This window comes from Asterias rubens, chromosome 8 (assembly GCF_902459465.1).
Source record: "Asterias rubens chromosome 8, eAstRub1.3, whole genome shotgun sequence".
Taxonomy (NCBI): domain Eukaryota; kingdom Metazoa; phylum Echinodermata; class Asteroidea; order Forcipulatida; family Asteriidae; genus Asterias; species Asterias rubens.
The window spans coordinates 9314785-9342553 of NC_047069.1; the positions used below are offsets into that span (position 1 = coordinate 9314785).

Genomic DNA, 27769 nt, shown 5'->3' on the forward strand with positions numbered 1-27769 from the left:
TAAATCTCAAACTTTTGCTTGTTTACCCCTTCCACACAGATGAAATGTCTTCAGTAGTCCTTTCTGAATCATTTGAAACCATAAAATCACCAAAATATATTTTACTCAAAATCTAAAGATTTTGTGATGCCGGCATCATAGATCTTTTTTATTTTGGACCAAAAACCCAAACTTACAAAATTCTCAATAAATCTCAGACTTTTGCTTGTTTACCCATCCCACACAGATAAATTGTGTTCAGGAGTCCTTTCTGTATCACTGATAAATTTCACATGGCGTGTGTTAGCGTAATGAGTAAATATGTTGCTGTTTTGTATGTGGCTAATGGCTGCAGGACGCAGACCAGTTGTACGTCTGCTTAGAGCACATTTCCATTGCTTTTGGCAACCAGTAGGGTCCGTTTGCATGCGTGAATGGAACATGCATTTGTCAATGGGAAAAGTCTAATCAAATATAATCTTGGATTCCTACATACACTGACATGTACAAGGTCAATCGTGATTAATGATGGGTTTTCTACTGTTTGGTTATTTTGCAGTGGTACTATTGAAGAATGGTGAGGTGTATGGCTTTGGTCTGGGTAACCATGGTCAGCTGGGCCAGGGAGATTCTGGAAGCAGGTAAAGTCACCCCCATAACCCCCCCCCCCCCCCCCCAAACCCCCACCCCCTGATTAACCCAGGAAATTCATTTTTGAATTGATCACATGGCCAACTCCCCTGCATGTCTGTACATGCAAACTGTGGTCTAAGACCGCACCACTTTTTTATTCCTCAATTCAAGGCCAAGAGTTGGACTCTTCACACTATTTTAATTTTTTAAAGTATTACAGACCTGCTTGAACAAAAATGTCAAGTCGTGAACTTTGCTAAATTTCATATCAAATGTTTTCAATGAATAAGGAAATCGAGTCATATGATTATAAAAGATTTTAATTGTGTAAAAAAAAGATCATTTCGAATACCCTTATCCAGCGCTTTTCTCAGAGGTTTGCGAACAGCTCCATTATTTAATCACTCTCAAAACGTCTCAGTTGGGAGCTCGAATTTGTATAGCCGCTAAAAAATTCAGAAGTGTACACATATCAAAATTACATTTAAATGGTGAACAAGTACATTACAAACAAGTTAAAATACCATTTCCGTTGAAACCCATCCGCTCAAGAAGCTGTTTAATAAAATAGGAGAATCTGTAAAAAAAAACATTGCATTTTCCGTTTTGGGAAGTTTAAATTGCTGTTGTCTTAGCCATGTTTCACAATGGTTGATAAAAGTGCACGACTCTCGGCAGTTAAATTGTAATCAGTTTATTTTGTTCATGGATTTTAGGTATGTATTGATCAGGCATTGATGTTTTTTCTTCGGATTTTTGTTTGTTAGCCTAATATATGCCTGTCAACAACAGTGTACAACTACAATCATGTAAAATAAGCCTAGTACATGCTAACACTGCACCTTAGAGCACAATAAACCTCAACATTTTCTAGGGTACCATTGTGGGTATCATGTCCCGTGGAGTTTCGGCTGCCTCGCTCCGCACTTGCGTTGTGCCTTTGCAAATTTTCCTCTTTTTTTTCAACGGGCAGTTGCATGCCTGATTGATTGTGTAAGGCCCCATGTGGTACATCACTTACGTGCCCCTAGGCCATGTACATGTACATGTGTCTTTGTCATGTTTGTAGCACAATACGTTATAGGTTCTCTCTACCAGTAAGAATTTACAATCTTTTACCGTGGTTTATCAATAATATTTATAGCCACAGCGTGATGAAGTGTTTTAGATCTGAGTAGTGTTATTATTTGATGGAAGTTGTGATAACTAAGCCAGCTTGGTGTTCTAAACATCTTCTTGGTGACGGCTTAGTGTCGCGATCATACGGCTTTACTTCCTACATTAACCATGGGGGTTTCTGAAATCATCGCTGGAGCCTCTGTGGTGGTTTTCGTTCCCCTCCAGACATTCTTAAGATCTTAGTTACACATTATATTGTTCTGCTCTAGTGCATCGTGGTATAACAATATAATTTGTAGCCATAATCCTACATCTTTTTTGCTTCCAGTTTTATGCTACCAGTTTCTATTATGACTTTCCCCAAGCTTACATTGTTTATTAAAGGTTTTTGACACTATTGGTAATAACTCAAAACAATTGTCAGCATAAAAACTTACTTGGTATCAAGCAATGGAGAGCTGTTGATAGTATAAAACATTTTGAGTAATGGCTCCCTCTATGACATAGTTTTTGAGTTTTTGAGAAAGGGGTCAATTTCTCACTCGGATATTAAAATACTTCAGGCCTGAAGCCTTTTATTTCAATGTTTTATTAAAACATTTTGAGAAACGGCTCCCTCAGAAGTGACATAGTTTTTGAGTTTTTGAGAAAGAGGTAAATTTCTCAATCAAATATTAAAAGACTTCAGGCCTGAAGCCTTTTATTAGGCATCAAGTTTGTGTAACAAGGGTGTTTTTTCTTTCATTATTCTCTTGATCTTTCAATGACCAAATGAGTCTAAATTTCACAGATTTGTTATTTTATGCATATGTTGGGATACACCAAGTGAAGTGAGAATACTGGTCTTTGACAATAACCAATAGTGTTCAGTGCTTTTAAGCATGGTTTATGTTGTGTAATTCCTCTTGTTCGATCTTGATTACCAGGACCGCCCCAGTGCAGCTACAGGTACCTGAAGCTGTCACCCAGGTAGCTGCTGGTAGTAATCACACTGTCCTGCTTGGTTCATCAGGGAATGTATACACATGTGGAAACTTCCAGGTACAGAATCTTGTTTTACTGTAGTCTAAAAACAAGTAGAATCCAGGGCCCAATTTCATAGAGCTGCTAAAGCAGAAATATTGCTTGAACATTTTGCTGCTTAGCAAAATATGCAGGATACCATTCACATATTGTACATGAAATTGGGCCCAGAGCACAAATACTGGATGTACTGGAATTCATAAAGGAAGAGTCAGCAATCATAAAAATGTTAACCTCAAAAAGTCATCAGAGAGTGCTCTTTGCACTTTCATTACTAGTTCATTTGTAGAGGATCAACCTTAGTGGTCAAAAAATTTCTTTCCTACTTTTTCAAAAGGATTAAATAATATGCCTTTTTAGAAATCTTTCCCATCACTTTTCTTTCCCAACACCAGAAGGGTCAGCTTTGCCGGGCCATCCTGGAGGAGTCCAATGCCCAAGGGGCAGTGTCCCACTCCAGGCCGGGTCCCGTGCCCGATATGGGTCCCCAGTATGGGCGTAAGGCTACGTGGATAGGAGCTAGTGGGGATCAGACCTTCATTAAGGTAGATGAGGCATTGATCAACCCAAGGATGTTGGAGAACTCACTGGTCTTTGCAAACCAGAGTGTCATTGGTAAGTCAGTGGTGCCTGTTGGTTTCTTGGTAAGGTCGTGTCCGAAACGGCGACGTCGGCTACAGTTACGGCTAGATCAGCGCGTCTGCCAGTGTTGAAGAATCTAGCCGTAGCTGTAGCAGAAGTCTCCGTTTCGGACTTGGTCTAATTCATCGTCATCGGTATCAATATTATGGGTGCACCACACTCGAATCTTCTGGTGTATACCTGTCTTCACTAAATGTCTAGGGCCAATGAAAACAATCACTGCACCTGCGTTCTGTTTACATTCAGACAGCCATGGTATAACAATATTATTTATTGACACAGCGTAATAAAGTGATTCACAATCTATTGTGATGGAATAGATGTTTAACAGTCATTCCAGTTTCTCTGGGAGAAAGAATTCAGTCATTGATTTTTGCTTTGTAATAATAGTCATTCCAGTTTCTCTGTATCGTGGTATTACAATATTATTTGTAGCAACAGCTTGATCAGGTGTTATTATTATTTGATGGAAGTTGTGATAACTAAGCCAGCTTGGTGTTCTAAACATCTTCTTGGTGACGGCTTAGTGTCATGGTCATACGGCTTTACTTCCTACATTAACCATGGGGGTTTCTGAAATCATCACTGGAGCCTCTGTGGTGGTTTTCGTTCCCCTCCAGACATTCTAAAGATCGTAGTTGCACATTTCATTGTTTTGTAATAGTTCATCATGGTATAACGGTATTATTTGTAGCCACAATCCTACTGTTCTTGTATGCTTCCAGGTTTTAAAAAAATGTTGTGATGTAGTGTCCATTCTCTCTATCAGATAGCGTCTGACATGGGTCCACAGTATGGACGTAAGGCAACTTCTCGTCTCATTGTGATCGGTGAACAACACAACGCAATCTTTGTGACTTTTGAGAATGGCAGTTTTTGTCTTCCATTTGAGCTCATTCAGCCATGAATTCACGGACATCTTTCATTTTCACACAACACTTAGGAAACATGTCATAGAGTTATTTCTTAATTAGTTGCATTGGTAAAATGTTTTACCTTACGATGTTATGGCGAATTGTTTAGGGGGGGACTTACTTTTGTTGATGTGTTTATGTCCAGTGCCTTTAATGAAACATGGCATACAACAGAAAATATTGTCCCAGCCTTCAAAGAGGCTCTTAAGACCCACCTTTTCCCCGAGTTTGTAGCTGGTTGACAGCGTCTTTGTACTGTCTTGTTTTCCTTCATTCTTCAGCGCCTTGTATCCTTTGACAATTTGGCGCTTTATAATTACAGTTATTATTATTAATCTTATTATTACCATTTCAACTTCTCTAATTCTTGTTGCAGGTGTAGTCCCACGTAACGGCCTGACAGGTGTGAAGTGCCTAATGCTGAGTAGAGTGGACGGCACGTGCAATAGCTACAGCGAGCAAGAATCATCTTTCAACTTTGGCGACTCAAGTGTCTGTCTGGATCCACTGTATAATGTACTGTGGTGGTAAGTTAAAATCCCCCCTGGTATATCTGTCCTCTTTAAAGGCAGTGGACACTATTGGTACTAACTCAAAATAATTATTATCACAAAACCTTTCTTGGTGACGAGTAATGGGGAGAGGTTGATGGCATAAAACATTGTGAGAAACGGCTCCCTCTGAAGTGCCATAGTTTTCGAGAAAGAAGAAGTTTTCCACAAATTTGATTTTGAGACCTCAGATTTAGAACTTGAGGTATCGAAATCAACCATCTAAACGCACACAACTTCGTGTGACAAGGGTGTTTTTTTCTTTCATTATTATCTTGCAACTTCGACGACCGATTGAACTCAAATTTTCACAGGTTTGTTATTTTATGCATATGTTGAGATACACCAACTGTGAAGGCTAGTCTTTGACAATTACCAATAGTGTCCACTGTCTTTAATAATCATAATCATAATGTGCTGAAATATAGGATTCAAACTGCCTCTAGCTACCAGGCAATCTCGGTGGTCTAGTTGGTAAGACACTGCTATCTAGAATTGCAAAGGTCGTGGGTTCGAATCCCACCTGAGTAATACGCCTGTGATTTTTTTTCACAGAGCTCTGGAAAGTGCTGAGTTTACAGTGCTTACACACATCGTTGTATATGGGTGAAACCAAAATTAACAATGCCGGTATTCTCCTGCATGGTATGTGGGACTATGTTTGAATTTTGAGACATTCTCCTTTTACATAGCACCATGTAATGGTTTACAAGGTGCTGTGGCGCAATATGCAGCCAATCAACTGGGGCGAACCCATATGCAGAGATATGCAGAGATATGTTCAAACCATAAAACCAAGGTATTTTGTGACATAACCTGAAGCAAACCCTTTCTCTTAATGATATCTAGCAAGATCTTGCATTAAGAACTTATGATTCTACTTTTCAATTTCTGTTTTCTGTTTTTCTTGTTATTAGCTTCCAGCCATCCACTGGCACAATCACCTGCCACAGTGTCATCAAGCCCTGCGTGCGTCCGATCCCCACCCTACCCTCCACCGCCTCAGTCCTGACCCCCGAGCTAGCCCTCCCTTCTACCCCATCTATACTGGTCTCTCGCTCTCACTGTGCCCTTCACATGCTGGCATGTCTGGATACGTTGACAGCCTCACAGGAGGCCCAGTTGACTGTCACAGCGGCACAGACTGAAAAGCAGTGCATCACCAAGGTGTATACCAAGGAGGACTTCAATGCTGTCAACAGATTTGAAGGTAAGGCCGTGTCCGAAACGACGACTTCGGCTACAGCTACGTCTAGATCAGCGCGTCTACCAGTGTTGAAGAATAGGCAGACGCGCGCGATCTAGCCGTAACTGTAGCCGAAGTCGCCGTTTCGGACACGGCCTAAGGGAGAGTTTACTGACAGCCAGTTCCAGGCAATCTCAAGCCTTGAATTACATGGCCCTCTGTTGCCCATGTTCTTAGCCTTGGTGCCCTCCAAAAGTTTCATGCGGTCTTAAAGACTTTCCAGTAGAAGTGCCCTTTGCAAAATTCCAGGCCTGCAATCTCCAGGCAGGACAAATAATGAAACCAAATTTTCAGGCAGATTGTGAGATGCTGTTAACAAGAAATGTTTCTTAAGCGTTCTGCATGATTTAGCCGTGCATAGAAAGTCCTAACAGCGGTATGGTGCATATTAGGAAAGTGCAGTTGTAACTGTTCAACAAGTAGAGGAACAAGACCACAAGGTTCTAGATACATGTACATGTACTGTAGTATTGCATTGTGCGGACAAGTTGGTAATTTTCCTTGATGTGTGTCTTTTTTCTTTTTTGTACTTTTGCTAAATATTGGTGTTTCAGACTGACTTGGACATTCTCTGGAATTTGGCTGGCAGCCGTCCTGCCGGTTGGCCATCCAAAGGCATCCAGCTGGCCAGCCAAAGCCCTCTAAAATCTTTTCTAGGTCATACAATGGGCTGCCGGACATCTTGCTAGATGAAGCACTAATAGGGAACAAAGATTAAGGACTTATAATGATTTTGTTTGATTCCTCCCTCAGGTTATGGTGGAGGCTGGGGTTATTCAGGTCATTCTGTTGAAGCTCTTAGGTTCAGCGTAGACACGGATGTTGTACTCGGTGGTCTGGGACTGTTTGGTGGACGAGGTGAATACAACGCTAAGATTAAGGTAAGACCAATAATATTACACAGTTCTTATAAGTGCTTTATCACAAAAACCAGTTCATCAAAGTTTTAGACTTTGGGAAAGACTCTACTAGGGTCGAATTGTCAGGATATTAAGTGTGTTTTGCATTTGTACCATATGTCCATTTGGTTGGTAAGCAGTATGCAACAGCCGATTTATGTTATCATTTATTTTTGAAACAGTAACATGTAGTTAGAGCTATGTTTGCATTATACATGTACATGTAAGACCCATTTATTTAGCACTGTGTAAATAGTTTATACTATCAACAGCTGCAGTGTTCTCAGTAAGTATATAAATTCATAATTTTGTTGAGTAAGTACCAGTCTATGACCCTACCTTTATTTGTAATATGAGGTAGTCTAATGGTATGTGTTGATTCTTTGCTCTGTACAGCTGTATGAGCTAGGCACCAAGGCATCAGAGTACGAGCCTGATGGAGACCCACTAGCAGAGAGTGATGATATCACCTTTGAGTGTGGAGCACGGTAAGAAAGGGATACAATTGTTCTTAAAGAGGAAGGCAAAAATCAAATTAAATTTTAATTATTATTTTGGTTTATTTTGTTTTATTTGAATCAAAAAACAACTAAAAGGTTAATACATTCAAGTTTACAAAGTTAAGAAAATTGAAATTAACAATAAACAGGTTAAATCAATACACACACACACAAATGCATAGTTAAGAACATTTCGTGATGTATTCATTTTCCAATATAGAGTCTGCATATTTTGTTAAAATCCAAAACTTCCGATGACATCATTCTGAGAAAAATGGGCCTGTACCTTTTGGGGTCTGTACAGGGCTTTTTGGTTGATAACTGACCCTTTCAGAGCGAAATTTGAAACATGTCATCATTGGTTTTCAACAACTAACTGGTCTTTACATTCCACAGAGGAATGTTTTGTCAGGCAAAGTGTCAAATTCAAGACTGTTTGATTAAAAATCATTGAAAGACAGGAATGGACCAATAGTTCCCCGTATAAAAAGATACAGAAATTTTTCTCTCAGAATGATTGCATCAATGGGAGACTTTTTGAAAGCTCTTCCACTAGAGGGCAGCAGACCTACCAGGTAAGGGTGCACAACTCCTACAGCAAACAATGGTAAATGCTGAAAATTCAAAAATAGCCAAAAAATATTTAGAAGTCTCTCAGCCTCTTGAAAATTAAATCAGATACATTGTCATACAACTAAACTTCAGATTTCTTCTCAATTTTTGGTAGGTCAGCATTTTGGAATTTTTGCTAATTACCCTAGAAGAAACACTCCCAAAAACTCATGCACACCGCTTGTTATCCTTGGGGAACTCGTCCTGTTCCAGAACAGTTTGGTTTATGCTGGCATTGTGTTATGAAAAACAAAATACAGTTTGGCTAAATCTAAATACAAAATCAAAAACATGCAAAACACAAGGTATTTGCTGTCGGTGACCGTCACTCATGCTTCTCCTATTCCTAAGTTGTTGACATTACCTGGTGAAGAGCGCCCTCTCTTGGTGATTGGCAGATAGTCTAAAGTTTCCCATTGTTTTGGATGTTTAAAATATTTGCATTTTTAAGCACATGCTAGCCGAGGGCTGTATACTTCCAAGGAATGTTATTGGCCTAAGGACCAGGGCACTAAAGTAAAACACATTGATACGTTATTGTAAAATGCACAATATAAGAACTAGTTATTATTATTATAATAGCTGCCATGAAAACAGCATTTTGTGTCATGTTTATTTGTTTGTGTTTACAGAGAAAAGTTCCCTGTACTATTTGATGAGCCAGTACCTCTGACTGCTGGATGTTGGTATGTAGCCTGGGCCAGGGTGAATGGTCCAAGCAGTGACTGTGGCTCAGGGGGGCAGACATCCATCACCACAGACGACCAGTGAGTAGATACCAACGAATAGACCCTTCCCAGCAAATATGTAAATTGTACAGAGCGCAGGCGCACTAACACTTTTGGTTGGCAAAATGAGGGAACATCGTGCTGTTTTGTACACTGCTAATGGCTGCTTGACGCATCTCTATGGCGTTTGCCAACCAATAGGCTCTGTGCACATGTGTGAATGTAATTCGCATATTTTATGGGAAGGGTCCATTGAAACTTACAGCCCTGTTTGTCTGTTATAGTACAGCTATCATCCCTAACCTAATGGATGATAAGCCACAAATGCAGACATAGAGTAAACTCCTGATTGTTATTTTATGTTGAGTTTCTACTCCATGATGGAAATCTCAATTACGCATTGACCAGACATTTATATTAAAGAAAGATACAATCTTTATTGCAGTGTCATGGCCTAGTGGTTAAGAGCAATGGATTCAAACTCTGGTGTTTCTGAACAGCATAGTTTGGGTTCGAGTCCCAGGCGTTTTACCCGTGTCCTTAAAGGCACTGGACACCTTTGGTAATTGTCTCACTTGGTGTATCCCAACATATGCATAAAATAATAAACCTGTGAAAATTTGAACTCAGTTGGTTGTCAAAGTTGCGAGAGAATAATGGAAGGACAAAATACCCTTGTCGCACAAGTTTAGTGTTTTCAGACACTTGAATTCGGGACCTCAGCTGAGGTCTCGAATTCAATTCTAATATTTTAGTGAGAAATTACTTCTTCCTCAAAAACTACGATTCTTCAGAGGGAGACGTTTGTCACAATGTTTTGTACTATCAACAGCTCCCCATTGCTCGTTACCAAGTAAGTTTTTATGCTAACAATTACTTTGAGTAATTACCAATAGTGTCCAGTGGCATATGGCACTATTGGTAATTACTCAAAATATTTTTTGGCAGTGGTTGATAGTATAAAACATTGTGAGAAACGACTCCGTCTGAAGTAACGTAGTTTTCGAGAAATAAGTAATTTTCCACGAATTTGATTTTGAGACCTCAGATTCGTGTGAAAAGGGTGTTTTTTCTTTCATTATTATCTCGCAACTTCTATGACCGATTGAGCTTAAATTTTCACAGGTTTGTTATTTTGTGCATATAAATGTTGAGATACAGCCAGTGAGAAGACTGGTCTTTGACAATTACCAATAGTGTCCACTGTCTTTAACCATGATGCTTCGTCTGTCGGATGGGATGTAAAGCCGTTGGTCCACCTCAGGTTATGGTGGAGGCTGGGGTTATTCAGGTCATTCATTATTTCATTATGATATTGTTGTGATTGCAGAGTGACGTTCCAGTTTATGAGTTCCAAGAAGTCAAATAATGGTACAGACATCAACGCTGGTCAGATCCCACAGTTACTCTATAGGTAAGATCTGTCAAAAAAAATATTGCAAGTATTCATCTAGAAGTCAAGTAGGAAGATTTCTGCTGCGGTTACTTAACAAGAATAAAGCATATTGACTTCGGTTTTACCCTTACATGATGTGTGTTGAACTGTATACTTAGTACTTTCCTGAGTTCTGTGAAAAAAATCACGGGCATAAGACATAAAAGACAAACTTTATTGATCTTCAAAAGAAGAAATTGCTTACACTCAAGTGGGATTAAAACACACGACCATTGCAACTCTAGAGCAGTGTCTTACCAACTAAAACACAAAGATTGCTTGATAGCTAGAGGCAGTTCGAATCCTATGTTTTAGCGGCGTTTTAATAGATGTTAAATTTGAATCAGTGATTAAGAAGTTGGAGATGTCAGTAAATGTTTGAAATTGTGTATTGTTTGTGGGTTGGGAAATGACAGCTTAATAAAGTTGACATGTAGACCCATTGCAATAGCGTCAAGCATGAGTACTGTCTGCTAATGGTCTGCCATTTTTTTGATGAAATTGTGTGTAAAGATATGGTCCCAAGAATTGCTTAACAATTTCCTGCCCTGCTAAGCTGAATTGGGCGAGTACCAGTCACAAATTCCACATGTGACATGGTATTTTGGCTGGTAAACTCAATCTGGCGAGCATAATTATTTTGTGATAAGCTACTTTTACCCATGCTTAACAAGACTCCATTTTTAATTTGGTTATAAAGCATTATCTAAGAACCCATTCTTCTTATTATTTGATGGAAGTTGTGATAACTAAGCCAGCTTGGTGTTCTAAACATCTTCTTGGTGACGGCTTAGTGTCATGGTCATACGGCTTTACTTCCTACATTAACCATGGGGGTTTCTGAAATCATCACTGGAGCCTCTGTGGTGGTTTTCGTTCCCCTCCAGACATTCTTAAGACCTCAGGTCCACATTTCAGTGTTCTTAGTTTGAAATTGTAGAACAACGTTAAAAAAACATCGACCCTTCAAGTTTCACAAAAAATCTTCAGTGAATAAAATGTATTCATATGGAAGTGGATTAAATTTTTAACAAATCAGTGACTTTTGCTTGACCTCTGCTTTCTGTTCTATCATGTTTTAGGCTACCTCAACTTGACGTTAGTTCATCAGGAGGAGTGGCGTCCCAGACAGAACCTGTTCACATTCTCACATCAAGATTCAGCAACACTGTTAACTCAGTAAATAAATCTCTTTCCAATTTTTTTCCACTTTAAGATAACAATTTATTTTCCCCTAGTTATTGTCATCTTTTAAAAAATGTATTTATAGGGCGGTTCAGTTTTTAATTGCTAGGGTACCCTGTTTTTTAGGTTGTTTATTTCATAGTGGGGTTTCAAGGTATAAGTGGGTTGCCACAACACCCTGTGCATTTTTATAGTGCCTTTTAGTGATTTATCAAATTTATATTGCTATTTGTTGTCATCTTTGTAAAAATGTATACCTAAGACAGTTTATCCATTCTGATTGGTCGAGAGGGCATCATGTGTTTTTTTTTATTGAATGATATAACACCAGTAAAAAGTGTTGAAACATGGGCGTTACATGCGAGCTTGCACCTGTGCTTATAAGACAGTTTCTTAGTTTCTATTGGTCGAGAGCAACGGCTGGAACAGTTGTGCTACATCACGCGATACGCGCTGACACGCACAGCAATCTCCTTATAAGGAGTTGTTTACCCGAGGGCCTTACCATTTCATAGCTGGAGGGGTGTTGTGTTGAAAGAAATCATTGAACAATTATAATTTGTGCATTTATTTTACTTTTTGACCAAAAAGTATTGATGTTTTTTGACCGAAAAGGTATTTATGAATGGGAATCAAAGTGTGTTGAATCGGTTTTTAACTAGTGGTTTAAGCCCGCCGAGGCCTGGTTCTTGATAATTTACTTCGACTTCGTCTCGGTAAAATTATCAAGAGCCAGGCCTCGGCGGGTTTAAACCACTAGTTGAAAACCTCTTCACCACACTTTGATTCCCTTATCTATGTACCCCCATACTGCGATTGTGCAATTTATGTCTTATTTGTAACATTTTTGACAAATTTGTTTACCTTGTAATGCCACATAATTCAGCTCTGTGCTGCCATTTTAATTTTTTAAATTTTTTTTTATATATTATAAATGAAAATTTTTTAAAATACAGGTTTGGTAGAGCAGACAAATTAGTCGCGGGTAGTCTGTATATTTGAGCCTACATAATGTGTACATGTAGGCCCTTGTACTCAAATAAATTGTACCTACTTTTTTTCCAACATGTCCAAGGACCAAATTTCATGCATGACAAATATATAAATGAATAAATTGATTTGTATTTCCTCTGTATCTATCAACCTACAGGAAGTGTTTAAGTCACTCCTCCGTCTCCTGAACTGGAGCTGGAACAAGCTAGCCGAAGGCATTCTCGTTGCCTTGAAGCAAGGAGGGAAGAAACTGGTAGACTTCACTCTGGATCTAGAGAGACTCATGTACATCGCTACGGCTTGCCTACGGTTGCTACGGAGCTATGTGTGCGAGGTCTACCCAAGCCCTTGTAAGAAAGCTTTTTATTGCTCAGGGAATCTAATAATGCTTGGATAACATTCACTTTCTAATGAAGACTGTTTACAATGCTTAGAAAATCAATCTTGTTGGTAAAGACTCCTTGCCGATGCGCCGTGCACTCACACAAAAGATTTGACTCTCAAAATGATGGAAATGGTGGACGCGCATTGTTAGGAGGTAAGTGCGGCATTGTGGGAGGAGTCTAAAGAATCAATAAAAGACCACGTGCATCAATTTGAAATGCTATAGGTACCTTGAAGTCACGTGTCCTTTTATGGACATCAGCTATTATCACATGGGATGGCCTCGGGATGGCGATTTTTGAGAGTGTGACATCATATGCACGGGGTCATAATGCAGGGGGTCATTGTTCCTGTGACAAACTCATTTTTTAAACCCTTCAGCTTTTTCCCATACGAGAAAAAAAGTAAATGTAGAATTATCAAAGGGTTCCAAAAACCAAAGGCATTACTTTCCAACTAAGTATGATTTGTTTATCTTCCCAATAGCATCCATCTCCAAGAAGCACTCCCAAGATAGTTCCCAACTCCCTGAGTCCATCGCCTCTTGCTGTGATCTCCTGCGTGTCATCCTGTCTAACTCCACGCAGCCATCCATCCAGCATCTCATGAATAGGGTAGTAATGGAGACTCAACGGTTCAGGGTGCTCTGGGAGAGCATCTTGGCTGAGTGCCATCGTACCTTTGTGGCCTGCTTTCATGCCTTCTACCCGTCGTCCCAGCTCAAGTGGCTGTTCCTGTGCGACTTGCTCGGCTCAATGAGCTCGGTGAGTTTGGGTTGAGTGTCTTTTTCGTCTGCTCAGAACTGTTCAATTAAATTCAAAGCAGCTTTTATTTCCGAATGTTATCATCAAAAGTATAGTCAATATAATATGGATGTGCCAGCGCGTTCCTAAAAAGCAGGGCTTGTCTAGGAACAGCCTACGAAACGAAACAAAGCAAAACAACAAATGAACAAAAGGCGAGTAAACAAAATAACACCTACAACAACACACGTGTGTGTTTACGTGTACGTCATTGACTAGCAACAGAAGGAAGATGGTCATTAGTGAATATTGTATGGGTTTTGATAAAATTGCTTTTACATATTTTGGAACTCCTGGTAATTGGGGTTTATTGCTCAAGAGTGGTCTTCAAAGTATTTGTTTGGCAAAAAGAAACTTTCATTTTCTAATTTGTTGGTTTTGGTTAATTTTGTTCTCCAAATGTAAACACATTTTTCATGTATTGACCTAGCATTTAGTGTGCTCAAAAGTAACCTGTTTTAAAACAGCACCTCAGCAAGTAATGTTTTGAGGAAAGCTTTGTACCATCATTCTCTTTAAACCGTGTAATTAGAATGTAAATCTGTGTACTTTTGTGTTTTTGCGTCGTACACAAAGTACCCAAACCTTTTAAGATGCCAACAGCGCTCTTTACTGATACTTTGTTCCTCTCCATCTTGCAGTCGGATCAACTGGAGCCCAATGGTAACCTCTTAGCGGCCGTCTTAGAAGCCCTCTGCCACCCCTCCGTTCATCTCTCCAGCGTTCTACCAATCCTCAGGGATAGAGACTGTGAGCCCAGCATCGTCCTGACTAAGCAGTGCTCCATGGAGGATGCGTCACCGTCTGCTGCCACCGCCGGCACCGACGTGAGTCCAAACCCAGTGGCACTGGTAACCTTAATGGAGGAACGAATTCAGGTTTGCATGCACTAACCCTCTATGGCCCTTTTTCAAATCCACAGCTTTCGGATTCGGCTCAGGCTAGCTAGGTCCTTCAGTTGTTTTGACTGTACGCATGCTATGCGTTCAGGGCTTCAGAACAGAGAACAGAGCCTGAAGCCGAATCCAAAGCCAAGGTCAGGGATTGGAAAAGGGCCTATGTTGAGTTTCTGTGGATGGGTAGGTTTAAGGGGCCATCTTCATGATCAAAGCATGGCCCTCAATCTCATAGACCTGCTTCAACACAAAAATAAGCTAAACTTGAAGCAAAGTTATTCTAATGAGAATAAGGTACAATTTGTGACTGGCATCCTGCTCATTATTGTTAAACAGGAATTTTTTAAAGCACTATTTTCTGTTTGAGCAACTCTATGAAATAGGGACCTGGCCAGTGGCTGTATATACATGTAGAATTATAAACTCTTACCCAGTTACTGTTCTTGCTTGCCCTACCTCCGTATCATAACTATGAAAGGTGTGCGCTTGCGTCGCAGTAACTGGGTGAGAATTTATAATGATGCTTTGATCATGATGACACGATCCCTCTAACTTACCCATGTCTCAAAAACTCACTGCTCACGCTGTTACTAATCTAAGCTAACCTCACCAAAACTAACTTCACACTTCAGATCACCTTACCACAAAATAAACAAGAACGAAAATTGTCAAATTATTTTGAATGATTTTTTTCAAGTTGATCTTTTGCAACACTGGACACGTTGGGTAACTACTCAACATACACAACTGCCTCTGAATTAACATAATTTTTGAGATTGAGGTAAATTCTCACTTAAATATTTGAATCTGAGAAAGACTTCAGGCCTGAAGCCTTTCTCAGGGATCGGAAATCAAGGGTGTTTTTCTTACATTATTTTCTTTCGACTTTGATGACCGAATGAGTCAAATTTTTCAAAAATTTGTTATTTTATGCATACGTACGGATACACCAAGTCGTGACTTGTAGAGGCAAAAGTGATGCTGAGAACATTTCCTGCTGAAACAGGCACACAAATTTATTGACTAGTTAAAAACAATCTCTGATTTTAGCCCCTTTGGTTTTATTGTTGTAATTCAACTCATTCAAAAACAGTTTACTTCTGCATTTCCTGCATGATTCTTAACTCACTTGATTCTTAACTCACTTGATTATGATCTTCATGTAAGTGCACAGTTAAATAGTCTGCTTCACTGCCACTAACAGTTCAACTCTGTGTTCTATTTTTCACATAATGCATAATGTTTAAATGCACTGGACACTATTGGTACTTACTCAAAATAATTGTTAGCATAAAAACTTCCTTATTATTCTGTTGTCAGCTTGATGGTGTCAGACAAAGTCCAAACTTTCATGACATTCTTGACAGGCTGTTGAATGTACTCATCAGTCCCGTACAGCAAGCTTTGGAAAAGGTAAGAATGGCCAATGGTATTCAATGTTTTTCATATCAGTTATGTACGACACAATTAATTGTCTTTGTTCTACCCCAAATCATTTAAATTTTGCAAAGTCAGCTTCCCTTGTGGTTTATTATTTGATAACCTTTATATTTTAGTGATTAATATTTGATGAAGATTTTATTTGTCATATTTGATTTCAATTCCCAGAAGCAGCCAACCAGTTACCCTCTACTAGTCTCCAATACCAGCCGTCTTCTTGCTTGTGTCATTGCAGAACTTTCTGCCTCGGCCATCTCCTCGGATGTAAGTATCCAGAAAGTGAAAGGTCTGGAATTTCATCTTTGACTGAGCAAGGCCATTTTCAAAAATGTTTAAGTCATTTGGAAACTTTTAAAAGGGCACCAAGGCCAATACCAGGAGCAACAAAGGCCGTGGCCTCTGTGACCTGCGTGTGATTCCAGGCCTGTGGAGAGCCAGATTTCATGTCGTCAAACATTCACTGTTTATGTACAGCAAGAACGACATTCTGGTCGCTTGTTGTTCATTGTCTATTATATACCACACACATACATCTTTGTCATTACATTGGTGGAACAAATGTCATATATCGTACTTTTTTGCAATGTTTTTGCTGCCACGATTCTTGACACGTGACGTTCCAAAATTTTATAGGATGCTGGGGTCACTTCATAGTGCTTCTTCGCAGCAGTGTTTCACAGCATTGGTTCTTAATAAATACTCCCCCCTTTTCGTCCCCATTAAACAAGGTTGTGTCAAAATGGATAAGGTTGGTGTCTACACGGAATTGTCCATGTTGTTTAGAAGTTTTTAACAAGTTTGTTAAAGAATGTTCACATTGTTAGTTGAACAAGTTTCCGTGTCTATTTTGTGTGTATTTAAAAATTTCAATTGACAAGGATCTATGTGTGAGTTAAATAAAACAAATATTGAATGCTTTTCATTGATGCCGCGTTGCAAAATCTGGTTTTTTCATTTCACTTGGCTCACCTCTAGCAATGGAATAGTCCATACTTCACCTGTGATTATATATGCAAGTACCCAGTTCTACATGTATATCTCTGTATACAAAAAATGATGGTACTTTCTTTCAGGGGGAGAGCCAGGCTACAGGGCGGCCTCTATTCTGCACTCCATCCCGCTACACCAGGGTGAGCCAGGGCAGGGGATGGAGTACAGGGAACGGTACACCAGACGCTGTGTGCTTCAGTGTGGACAAACCAGGGATACTCATTGCAGGGTTCTGTGTGTATGGAGGCGGGGGACACTACAACTACGAGTTGGAGCTGCTTGATGGGGTATGCTGTGGTGTATATCAGTTACCTTTGGGTTGGGGGTTGTGCATCCGCGTCTGTTTTCGGAAATGGTTTGAAACCGACTTGTGACTTCCGTTTTACCGTTTTACCAGTTTCTGGCAATTCCAAGCAGGGCTCAATTTGGAAGAGCTGCTTAAGCGCAAATAGTAGCTTAACACAATAAACTTACATGTATGCTTATCAGAATAAGGTTACTAGCCAAATTACCATGTCCTTGTACAAATTGTGACTGGTATCTGGCTCATTTCCACTAAGCAGAAAACTAGTAAAGTTCTGCTTGAGCATCCTCAATGAAATGGGGCCCAGAAATATGGGCTGACCAGTAAAATAAAAGTACTGTAATACTGGATGCTGCTTAAATACTTGGCTCAGTGGTGCGCGAGGGCAGAAACTAGCAACAGAGTCCACCATTCTCCTGAAGATGATCAGAGCATACTGATGGAAACGTTGAGTCGCTAACCACCAGTTCTTTTCAGAACCAACGCTACTCAGTTAGAGATTTCCACATGGTGTTACTGTTACCGCAAACCTCTCTTAGTTATACTTCAACCATGCAAACATTCAAAGCCTACTTATTCCCATGGTGTTACCGCAAACCTTACTAGAAGCTTTGTTTCCTTCTTCTTTTGTTTAGAGTGAGACAGGAGCTGATGGTCACAGCCATCGTTGGAACTCTCTAGAGATAGTTAAGGGATCCTACGGTCCCAATGATCTCATTAATGATGTTGCTGAAATCAAGTTTGACAGACCTGTACCCATTAAGGTAGGTTCCAATTCAATCAATTGTGCACAACAAGTTTTTGTTGCAAGCAGAGTACAATAGTTTATCTTGCCACCCCCCCCCCCCCCCCCCCCCCCCCCCCGACCTGTTTTCTTTCTCTTTCAGCACCATTTCGATTTTTTGCCCAGACTGCAACTTTAAAAAAAAAAAAAAACCATAATTGAATTGAGGTTTTCTTTGAAACCTTGCTACTGTTAAACCATTCAATATCATCTACATTGTTTTGAAGAATAAAAAAATCCAAAAAATAATAGGGGCTACAAATATTTCCCTCAATTTGAAGTGTTTCAGACACAAATATTTCTCTTGTGGATTGGTACTGATATGAATTTCTTACTCAAACTAATAAATATTTGTTTAGATTACCGTAACTGTACTTTTTTAAACAAATGAATGAAAACTTTAATTCTTGATACCAATATCAATGCAGGAGGGTGTGAAATACGCAGTGAGGTTACGAAACCACGGTAACAGAACGGTGAACGGGGACGGTGGCACAACCCACGTCAAATGCCACGACGGAGTTGTATACACATTCAGCACCTGCCCACTGAGTAGCAATGGCACCAGTCAGACGAGGGGACAGGTCCCGCAAATTCTCTACTTCAAGTAAGTATGGGGATGACTAAATTCATTCCCATCCTTTGCATTCAATAACCACCTAGGGTTGTGCATCTACATTTATTTCCTTAACGGTTAAACGGAACTTGTATAACCGTTTCCACTCGTTCCAATCCAAACTATGAGCCTTTCTGTTTTAAAAGCACTGGACACCTTTGGTAATTGTCAAAGACCAGTATTCTCACTTGAGGTATCCCAACATATGCATAAAATAACAAACCTGTGAAAATTTGGTCTCAATTGGTCATCGAAGTTGCAAGTAAATAATGAAAGAAAAAACACCCTTATAGCACAAATTTGAGTGAGAAATTACCTCTTTCTCAAAAACTATGTTACTTCATAGGGAGCCGTGTTCCACAATCTTATTATACTATCAACAGCTCTCCATTGCTTGTGATCAACTAAGTTTTTATGCTAACAGTTATTTTGAGTAACTACCAATAGTGTCCAGTACCATTAAGAAAGAAAGTCATCAACACAGGAAATACCATGAATCTTTTTTTTCCTTCTCGGCAGTTCAACAGCAGACAGTGAACACACACAGACTGAGTCCAGGTCTGTAGTCATTGAGAGACAGGCCCGTAAGAGTGCATTATCCATCACTAGTACCATCATAAAGGCTGCTACTGAACTCCTATATCTAGCCCAGGGATTACAAGGTAAATAACTCATCAATCTAATAGATGTTAGATTTGAATCGGGTATAAAGAATATTAATTTTGGTTTTACCCTTGCGGTACCCACTGCTAAAATTAGGGTTCAAACTGCCTCTACTTGTAGCTACAGGGTAATTTCGGGGGTCTAGCAATTTTAACTTTGGGAACAGTTGTTAGACTTTTGGATGTGCAAGGAACGCACCTTGGGCTTATTGTGTTTCTAGTTGTCATCAACAATACACATGAAAACAGCTGCAAACATTATTGGGAATATGTTGATGACTCAAGTGTTGATGAAGCTCAATCCAGTATGCAAGAATCTATCGACTTACTTGTGCAGTGGCATAAATGTGCTCTTTACTGTATGAAGCCTGGTTCATACTTCCTGTGTTTGTGAATGCAAACAGTTGAACTGTGTTCAACTCCTGCAAAACATTCGCTGCGAAAATAGCCTTGTGACGTCATAATTCGCTTTGCATTCACAGGAAGTAAGATCCAGGTTTAACACACAAGGACATTGACTCTGAAAATGGTGCAACCAAGATTATTGTGATGTTGTCATCAGATGAATTGGGTCATTTTGCTCTACTAACACATCTATTAAGTTATCTTTTTTTCTCTATTTTATTTCCACATAGATGCAGAGTTGTCTGAAATCTTAGGCTCAGCTCATCTATTCACCAGCTTATTACCCCTAGTGTTGGCCCATATTGGGCCTGTTGCTATTACAGATCCTAAGGTAGGCACTTTTGTCAATTACAGTGATTTTTTGTATCAGTTTTTTTTTTAAAAGATCTTCACACAAAAAGTCACTTGTTTTTGGTTGGATTTGTGTTGTGCTTTGATCTTGTCTTAAAAGACACCGGACACCTTTGGTAATTGTCAAAGACCAGTATTCTCACTTAGTGTATTTGTATTCCAAACCTGTGTACATTTTGACTCAATTGGTCATTGAAGTTGCAAGAGGAAAAGTATGGAAAAACACCCATGTTGCAAAAATGCGTGTGCTGTTAGATGCATAATAAAAGGTTTCAACCCTGGAGTTTTTTAATATTTGAGTGGAAAATTACTTCTATCTCGAAAACTACGTTACTTCAGAGGAAGCCTATTCTCGCAATGTTTTATACTATCAACCTCTCCCCATTACGCATTACCAAGTAGGGATTTAGGCTAACAATTATTTTAAGTAATTACCAATAGTGAAGGATATAAGCATAACAATTATTATAATTGTTTACCTTTTTTTCTTTTTTGGCAGAGTGCTGTTCAAATCCTGGACCTTATACAGGAGCTCCTCCCCCCGGTGGCAGATGTCAATCTCCAGTTCTCCCCGCCAATCATCACTGCCTCGGCAACTGCCAATCATTCCATGGACAGTGCAGCCAGCCAATCAGGAGAGATGGGCGGAGTCACCACATCACCTCATTATGCGGTGGTGGAGAGTGACCATCCGTACAAGCCGGCTACTGTCGCCAACTACAGGGTATTTATTTAACCAAACCTTTATTTCTGAGAAAATGTCTTGATCGTTTGATACTCTTGGTTTGCACTCTCTCTCGCTGTAAACGACCGAGGTCCGTCCGAATCTTGTTGAGATTTGCCCATTCTTGTCTAGCCCTCATTAAGTTGGGGAGATCAGTTGGAAACACCCTGGTGTCCCCAGCAACTACAGCTGTACAGCTGACCTTCTCTCATCCCCTATTTCTCCTTCCATGTATTCGTGATCAGGGCCCAATTTCATAGAGCTGCTAAGCACGAAAATTTGCTTAGCATGAAATTTATTCCTCGATAAAACAGGATTACCAACTAAATTTCCATTTGTTGCATATTGCTTGTTACCGGTATTCATCTGTTGTTTGCTTAATCCTGAAAATCTTGTGGAAATTTGGTTGGTAATCTTGTTTTTATCAAGGCAAAAATTTTGTGCTAAGCAAATTTTTGTGCTTAGCAGCTCTATGAAATTTGGCCCTGGTGATAAGCTGAGAAACATGTTCTTTGATGTATCTGTATGAGTGCCCTGCTAGTCTCAGACAACGCTGTTGTGAACAGTTTCGGTTCATTGTCATACAGTGCGGTGTATGTCATATGTTGACTCCAGTGTACATTAAAGCAAAAAGTTTGCTGTGCGAATAAAAAAAGTTCCACCAGCAGCTCGTTCTTATACCAGGGATGAGATTGTTCAGACTTTTGGCTGAATTCAGACTTTTTATTGTGGCTTGGTGAAGAAAATCAGGCAATATTTTTTTCCACAAATAAAGAAATCCTGCTTATTGGTCTACTTCTCTAGTGCTTTGGATACTGTTTCCAAAAGTTCCTTGGAATCTATAACCCCAAGGGTTACCAAAAGGTAGAAATGGCATTATTTGTATAAAAGTTTCAGACTTTTTCGTTCGTAATGACTCTCACCCCTGTTATACATGTAGGTTATTATAAAAGACGATTTTTGTTTGAATTGTGCAACTGAGAGATGCAATATCTTGATAAATGACTATACAGGCACACTTGGTTGCAGCCTAGCAATGCCTTGTATTAAATATGTGTGTAATGGAATGCACTAAACTGAAACTTACTGCCTTTTCCGAAACTGCAAATGGAACTTCTTTTTTTTTAAACAACGACTGCAATCAAGGCGTTTGAGATAAACTTTGTGTTAACGAACAAATAATCTGAAGCTTTGCATGGTATGATAAGAATAGGCTATAAATAAAAGTAAACTTTTGGGTACAACCATGTATTAAATCTCTTTTGAGGGGAGTGTTGGCTGGCTCTGAAAAGAGTTGTTTTTCCTTTTTAATTTTTTTTCTTCTGAAAACGAGCAGAGTTGATAATCAAAACGTTAAGACCAAACCGGCTCATTTCAGAGCCATTACTCCCTCAATTAATTATGACATGGTTGTACCCACAAGTTTACTATTGTTTAAAGTTTATTCTGAAGAAAAATAATGTATTGCATCAAGTGTAAGTATTCTGGCTCCTTTTCCGTAGGTTGCCTTTCCAGAGCATGTCCAGTGGATGTTACTAGAGTTTGACGCTCAGTGCGGCACAGCTCAACCTGAGGATGGACTCCAGCTCTACATCCCGGCCAGGGGGGTGCCCCGGCCCAAGAAGAAGGGAGAAGAGACGTCAGATGATTTACAACTCACTCATTGGCCAGTACTCGGCCGTTTCCACGGCAGCAATAATTGGCCAACTTCAGCTCTTATTTTGCCAGGTGGGTTATTTGTCAGACTTTTTACAGTATTGGTTTTACTAACAAAACAGTTGCTGGCAGTGTAAGCACTCTATGTAATCAACCATATACATAAACTGACAAACCTGAGATCAATCGGCCATCTGGGTCACGAGAAAATAGTGAAAAACCGATAACACATTTTGCATGATATCAATGGAAGGAAAAAAGTAATAAAATGCTCACTGAGCGATAAATTCCAAACGCGAAATTACATTATTTATATTTCAAGGGCTGTTTTCTACTGTCATCATAAGACCGTGTAAATTTGATGTAAATCTGTGATATTCAGGGTTTTGTTTCTTACCAATTCTGTAACGTTCCTTTAATAAAAAGAAATTATTATTATTATTACATTATTTTTTTATATATTTTTTTTTTGGAGGTGGGTGACTGCTTTATTTTGATTAACAATAATTGAATTATGTAGGCCTGTTATTTATGAGGATATTCTTCAAATGTTTACATGGCCACCCTAAACTGCACACAGTTAGACATGTCACAAGATCAAAAGTAGAATGAGAGGGGACCATTTGTCTATGTCTTGGTGCCTCTTTTGATAGCGTGTGTCTTTAAAGGAAAAGTACACGTTTGGTAATTACTCAAAACAAATATTAACTTAAAAACTGACTTGGTAACGTGCACTTGAAAGCTGTTGATAGTATAAAACATTGTGGGAAACAACTTCCTCTGTAGTAACGTAGTTTTTGAGAAAGAGGTAATTTCTCACTAAAATATTAAATGACTATCTGAAAGCACACAAATTCGTCCAACAAGGGTGTTTTTTCTTTCATCATTTTCTTGCAACTTCAATGACCAATTGAGCCCAAATTTTCACAGGCTTGTTGTTTTATGCTTATGATGGGATACACCAAGTGTGAACACTGGTCTTTGACAATAGACCCTTCCCGTGAAATATGTTAATTGCACGTAGCGCGTGCGCACTAACGTTTTGGTTGGCAAAATGAGGGAACATCGCACTGTTTTGTACACGGCTAATGGGTGCGTGACGCAGACGCGATTGCGCGTCTGCTTAGTGCACAACTCTATGGTGTTTGCCAACCAACAGGGTCTGTACGCATGCGTGAATGTAATTAGCATATTTCATCGGAAGGGTGCATTACCAAACGTGTACAGTGCCTTTAACACAGACTGGATCTTATTAAAATATCCAATATGTGGATATATCAAAGTCAAACTTCCAGGGTTTATTATAAGGCAGACTGGGAATAGTGCGGCAAGATGATTCACTACTGTAATTGAGCTTGTTGAACCCCTAATGATATATTTGTTTCTTTTTGTCGTAGGTAATGAAGTAACATTTTCTTTGGAGACTGCCTCGGACTATATGAAAGATGAGAAGGCTACAACGTTTGGCTTCAAGTGCGCTGTCGTCGGTTACGAATGGTCTTCAGATGAAGAGGTATGCGTAACAATTCAAACTACATAACAGGGATGGGATTTCTCCGATTTTAACCGGAAATCCAATTTTTTTTAAACCCCCACCCCAAAATAAATAAAAAATAGAATCTTCAATATTTCATAAACAAGATAAAATTCGTTAAAAAAATGAAGATAAAACCATATGGAACACCCCAGATCGTAGAGTAGGCTTTAAAAAATCAAAGATAAATTTATGTAAGCAGGCTTTCCATTTGAAAGCTTTTGCGCTCGCAAGCTTTAATACTTTGCGCTCATTGTTAAATTTTGTTTTCTTCAACAGCCTATCACATCCCTGACAAAAAGAAAGGATATTTTTAAATTTTCTAGAAAGGTGCGAGGTCAGAGCAGAGAAAAGTATTAACGAAACCAGTTTTTGTCTGATACATTTTGTCTGATACATCACATGGTCTATATGCCTCTTGTAGTAGTGACTTGGTTTACATTATCAGTGTATAGACCTTATGCATTGACGTCATCCAGCCGCCATCTTAGAGGAAAAACGGTGACGAAACAATCGAGATGCATAGATTTGTACGTGCGGCGCACAGTAATGGCCAATGAACAACCTCCTTTTGATCTCTAGGTGAGGGCGCCCTACTGAAATGACGTCATGTGCATAAAAAGGTGTATTGTTCTATCTATCTTACAGGGTCTTGTGCAACTAGAGAAGGAGCTAGCCTACCTTGGTGGGATGTGTGCCGGGTCACTACTCAGGAAGGATATTGTCTTACCTCCGATACTGGGAGAGGATGGTGAGGAGGAAGTTGAACCCATTGCAGAGGTTGCACAACAGGTCAGTCTTAGAGTTTCATTTCAGTTATGCTGTTTGTGAAGCCAGGAATGCTTACAAAAGCGAACTTAGGCCATGTCCGAATTAGTGGCTACGGCTGCGGCTACGACCGTTGCCAGGGGTGTTGCTAAGGGCGTCATATACTTCAATGCATGATAACGCGACGATCCGGCCCTAGCCGTAGCCGTAGCCGCCAATTCGGATACGGCCTTAATCGCTGTACCAGCCATAAAGAACCCAATGGAGAGAAGACAAGGAATTAAGTTTTAAATTTAGATGTGGGATTTGCGTTTGGTTGGAGGTAAAACATATATGTAGCATTATATATGTAACCATCACATATAAATGTGTGAATGAAACTGCTCCCCCTTACCTTACGGAGCTTATCACTCCTTACCAGCCAGGTTGCACGCTCCAGCTCAGATACAAGGAGTCTCACTCATCCTAAAACCAGATACACTTCATGCTCCAAAGGTTTTTATGCAGCAGCACCAAACCTTTGGAACACTCCTCATTGTCAAATACGTCATGCTAATTCACTTTCCGTTTTCAAAATATCACTAAAAACACACCCTTTTCCATACTTATTTTGCCTCCTAGGCTATTTATTTATTCCTCATTGCTTTGTATTGTTATTTTTTAAATTCCTTGTAATTATTGTTGTAATGCGTTGTGATACCTTTTTTGTGTAAGAACGCTATATAAATGCTTAGATTATTATAAATGCAATGTTAGAACAATGCAAGTTACTGCATTGCTCTTGATATCGCAGTAATGTTGCTATTGATTGACCAATTGGAATAGAGGATTCACTTCACTTCAAGATAAGTTAAGTATACTAATCTGTCATATATTTCTTATGCAGGTATTTGGGGCACACTCGGGACTTCTCGGCAAAGGTTTTGCGTTGTCGCATCCACCTACCATTCACCAGGCACTAGAGGGCAGTCTTCCACTGAGTACGCAGTCCAATGAGAGGGCGTTCCTGAAAGACTTTGTGCAGTGTACGCACGGCACAAGTGGTGGACGACTGGCAAGGTATGTAGAACAGGGCCCAGTTTCAGAAAGCGTGTAGGCATAAAAACATACTAAGCACAGAATAGTATTGCTTAGCAGGAACAGGTTGCCAGCAAAAACCCCCATTAAGTTTGCATTGTTTTGGCTGGTGCCCTACTCAATTTTTACTCAAGGTCTTGGCCTTGGTGCCCCTTCAAAGGTTTTCCAATGGAAGTGCCCTTTTCATAATGAAAATGGCCATGCCCTTTTAAAGATGAAATTCCAGGTCTGAAAGTTCAGCTGTTTGTTTGGTTTTTCTGTAGATGGATGCAGCCCGAGTCCTACGTGGATCCCAGACAGTGTGATATTGTATTCCAGCGTGATGACATCCGATGTAGTATGCCTACCATAGTAACCATCATGAGTAGAGATCAGTACGGTAGCCTGGTTTGTGTCTCGAATCTTAAGGTATGTACACTCTTGTAGTAGACCCACAAGCAGGAGTGATAGCACAAAGGCTAATTTTTTTATTAAAAAAGGAGGCTACAGGGCCCAGTTTCATGGCTCTGCTTACCGCCGAATTCTGCGCTTACGATCACGATTCCCGGCTTACGTGCAAGCGCCAAATTTCTGCGCTAGCCTTGTTAGCGTAGAATGCCTAATAAAGTGGAGTACGCACGCGCAGAAGCCAAAATTTGCCGCGAGCCTGTGAAACACGCTTGCCGTAAGCACAGAATTCTATGCTTCCATAAGCGCCGATTCTGTGCTTACGGTAAGCAGAGCCATGAAATTGGGCCCTGATTGGGTTACAGATATTGGTCACACCATGGCTATATCTTGTCTGTTTCCCTTTTCCCCCTAAGGTGATTGTTTTTTTTTTATTATAGCAAGCGAATAAAAAGAAATAAATTTGTTTCTTTCCGATAACATACTACAATTTGCGTTACTTTTACAAATAGTATCATAGATTGTTTTTCTCAACACATCATACATTGGACAAGCAGCATTCAAAATGTCAACTTCTATAAACAAAATTTGCTTGTTTGTCAGTGCAGTCACAATTTCAACCTCTCTCCCAATGTTAGGTGGAAGTTGAAGCCGTACCACTCGGCAAGCGAGAGAAAACCTACCACGGGGCTAAACTCTTCAAAGCCACACCCCCTGGGGAGAAGGATCTGACCTTTGGGGGTCACCCTCCTCCCAAGCTGGAGTCTCCGTATGAAGCTACGATACGCAAGGACAGCATGGCGTATAACTCCATCACAATGATGAAAGAGTATGAGTTGTATTCATTTGAAGAGTTACGATACGCTTCACTGCCGGTCACAAGGTAAGAGGAGTTAAATTGAAATGGTTTATTGATACAACAAATCGTCATCTCAGCCTCGGGCCTTATTAAAACAATTTTTACAGATAAGAATATTTACAAAAATACATAATTAAAAAATACATAAAATATAAATTTCTACAAAATAATTGTAAAATTTTGTTAGATAAAAAAGTGAAAAACCCAGAGAAGTGCTTTCTGGAGAGTCGCGTAAATCCGTTTTACATGATTAAATAGTTGTCCGGCTCACTGAGGCGATAGTATTCTTGTGAAGTTATTTTACTCATTTTTAAAAAGCTACAGCACCTCAGCATGTAATATTTTAAGGGAAGCTTTCTACAATCATTATCTTTAAACCGTGTAAGTTTAATGTAAATCTGTGGACGTTTGTATTTTGTGTCGTACAAAAAGTACCCAAACTCTTTAAAATTGAAACTTCCAGTTACTTAAGGTACTTACTTTAATATCTGCTTAGCACAAGGTGTCCCTTGGCCTCCATGGCTAACCATTCCCATTCAAGTCTATTTGTAGCTAAATGCTCTGCCTAATGAAGTGGAATAGACCAATCCATTAAGCTCTGCCCCATTGCATATTGACCAATCACAACGCAACGAAGGTTTGACAAATAAGGTCCGACGTGCGTGCGCGT

The 27769-nt window shown here is 39.6% G+C and overlaps 1 protein-coding gene across 8 annotated transcripts in view; it reads left to right on the forward strand.

The window, feature by feature from the left end:
* The window catches only part of LOC117293291 (E3 ubiquitin-protein ligase MYCBP2-like), a 119027-nt gene that overhangs the window by 43304 nt on the left and 47954 nt on the right, over positions 1–27769 (forward strand). For 6 of the 8 annotated variants that reach the window (XR_004519415.1, XR_004519416.1, XR_004519412.1 and 3 more), the window contains exons 18-44: positions 539–620; positions 2658–2772; positions 3150–3369; positions 4687–4837; positions 5779–6071; positions 6861–6988; positions 7403–7494; positions 8751–8885; positions 10177–10260; positions 11364–11460; positions 12617–12809; positions 13330–13607; positions 14288–14524; positions 15863–15955; positions 16151–16246; positions 17056–17259; positions 17912–18040; positions 18489–18667; positions 19196–19338; positions 19974–20074; positions 20594–20818; positions 22321–22546; positions 23872–23987; positions 24657–24800; positions 25663–25835; positions 26117–26261; positions 26879–27123. Coding sequence is in view for 3 of the 8 variants with exons in the window: in XM_033775534.1 (XP_033631425.1) it covers positions 539–620; positions 2658–2772; positions 3150–3369; positions 4687–4837; positions 5779–6071; positions 6861–6988; positions 7403–7494; positions 8751–8885; positions 10177–10260; positions 11364–11460; positions 12617–12809; positions 13330–13607; positions 14288–14524; positions 15863–15955; positions 16151–16246; positions 17056–17259; positions 17912–18040; positions 18489–18667; positions 19196–19338; positions 19974–20074; positions 20594–20818; positions 22321–22546; positions 23872–23987; positions 24657–24800; positions 25663–25835; positions 26117–26261; positions 26879–27123 (4324 nt within the window). In the remaining 5 variants the exon portion in view is untranslated. The remainder of the gene's footprint in view (positions 1–538; positions 621–2657; positions 2773–3149; positions 3370–4686; positions 4838–5778; positions 6072–6860; positions 6989–7402; positions 7495–8750; positions 8886–10176; positions 10261–11363; positions 11461–12616; positions 12810–13329; positions 13608–14287; positions 14525–15862; positions 15956–16150; positions 16247–17055; positions 17260–17911; positions 18041–18488; positions 18668–19195; positions 19339–19973; positions 20075–20593; positions 20819–22320; positions 22547–23871; positions 23988–24656; positions 24801–25662; positions 25836–26116; positions 26262–26878; positions 27124–27769) is intronic. The other 2 variants (XM_033775535.1, XM_033775536.1) reach the window with 2 other exon arrangements.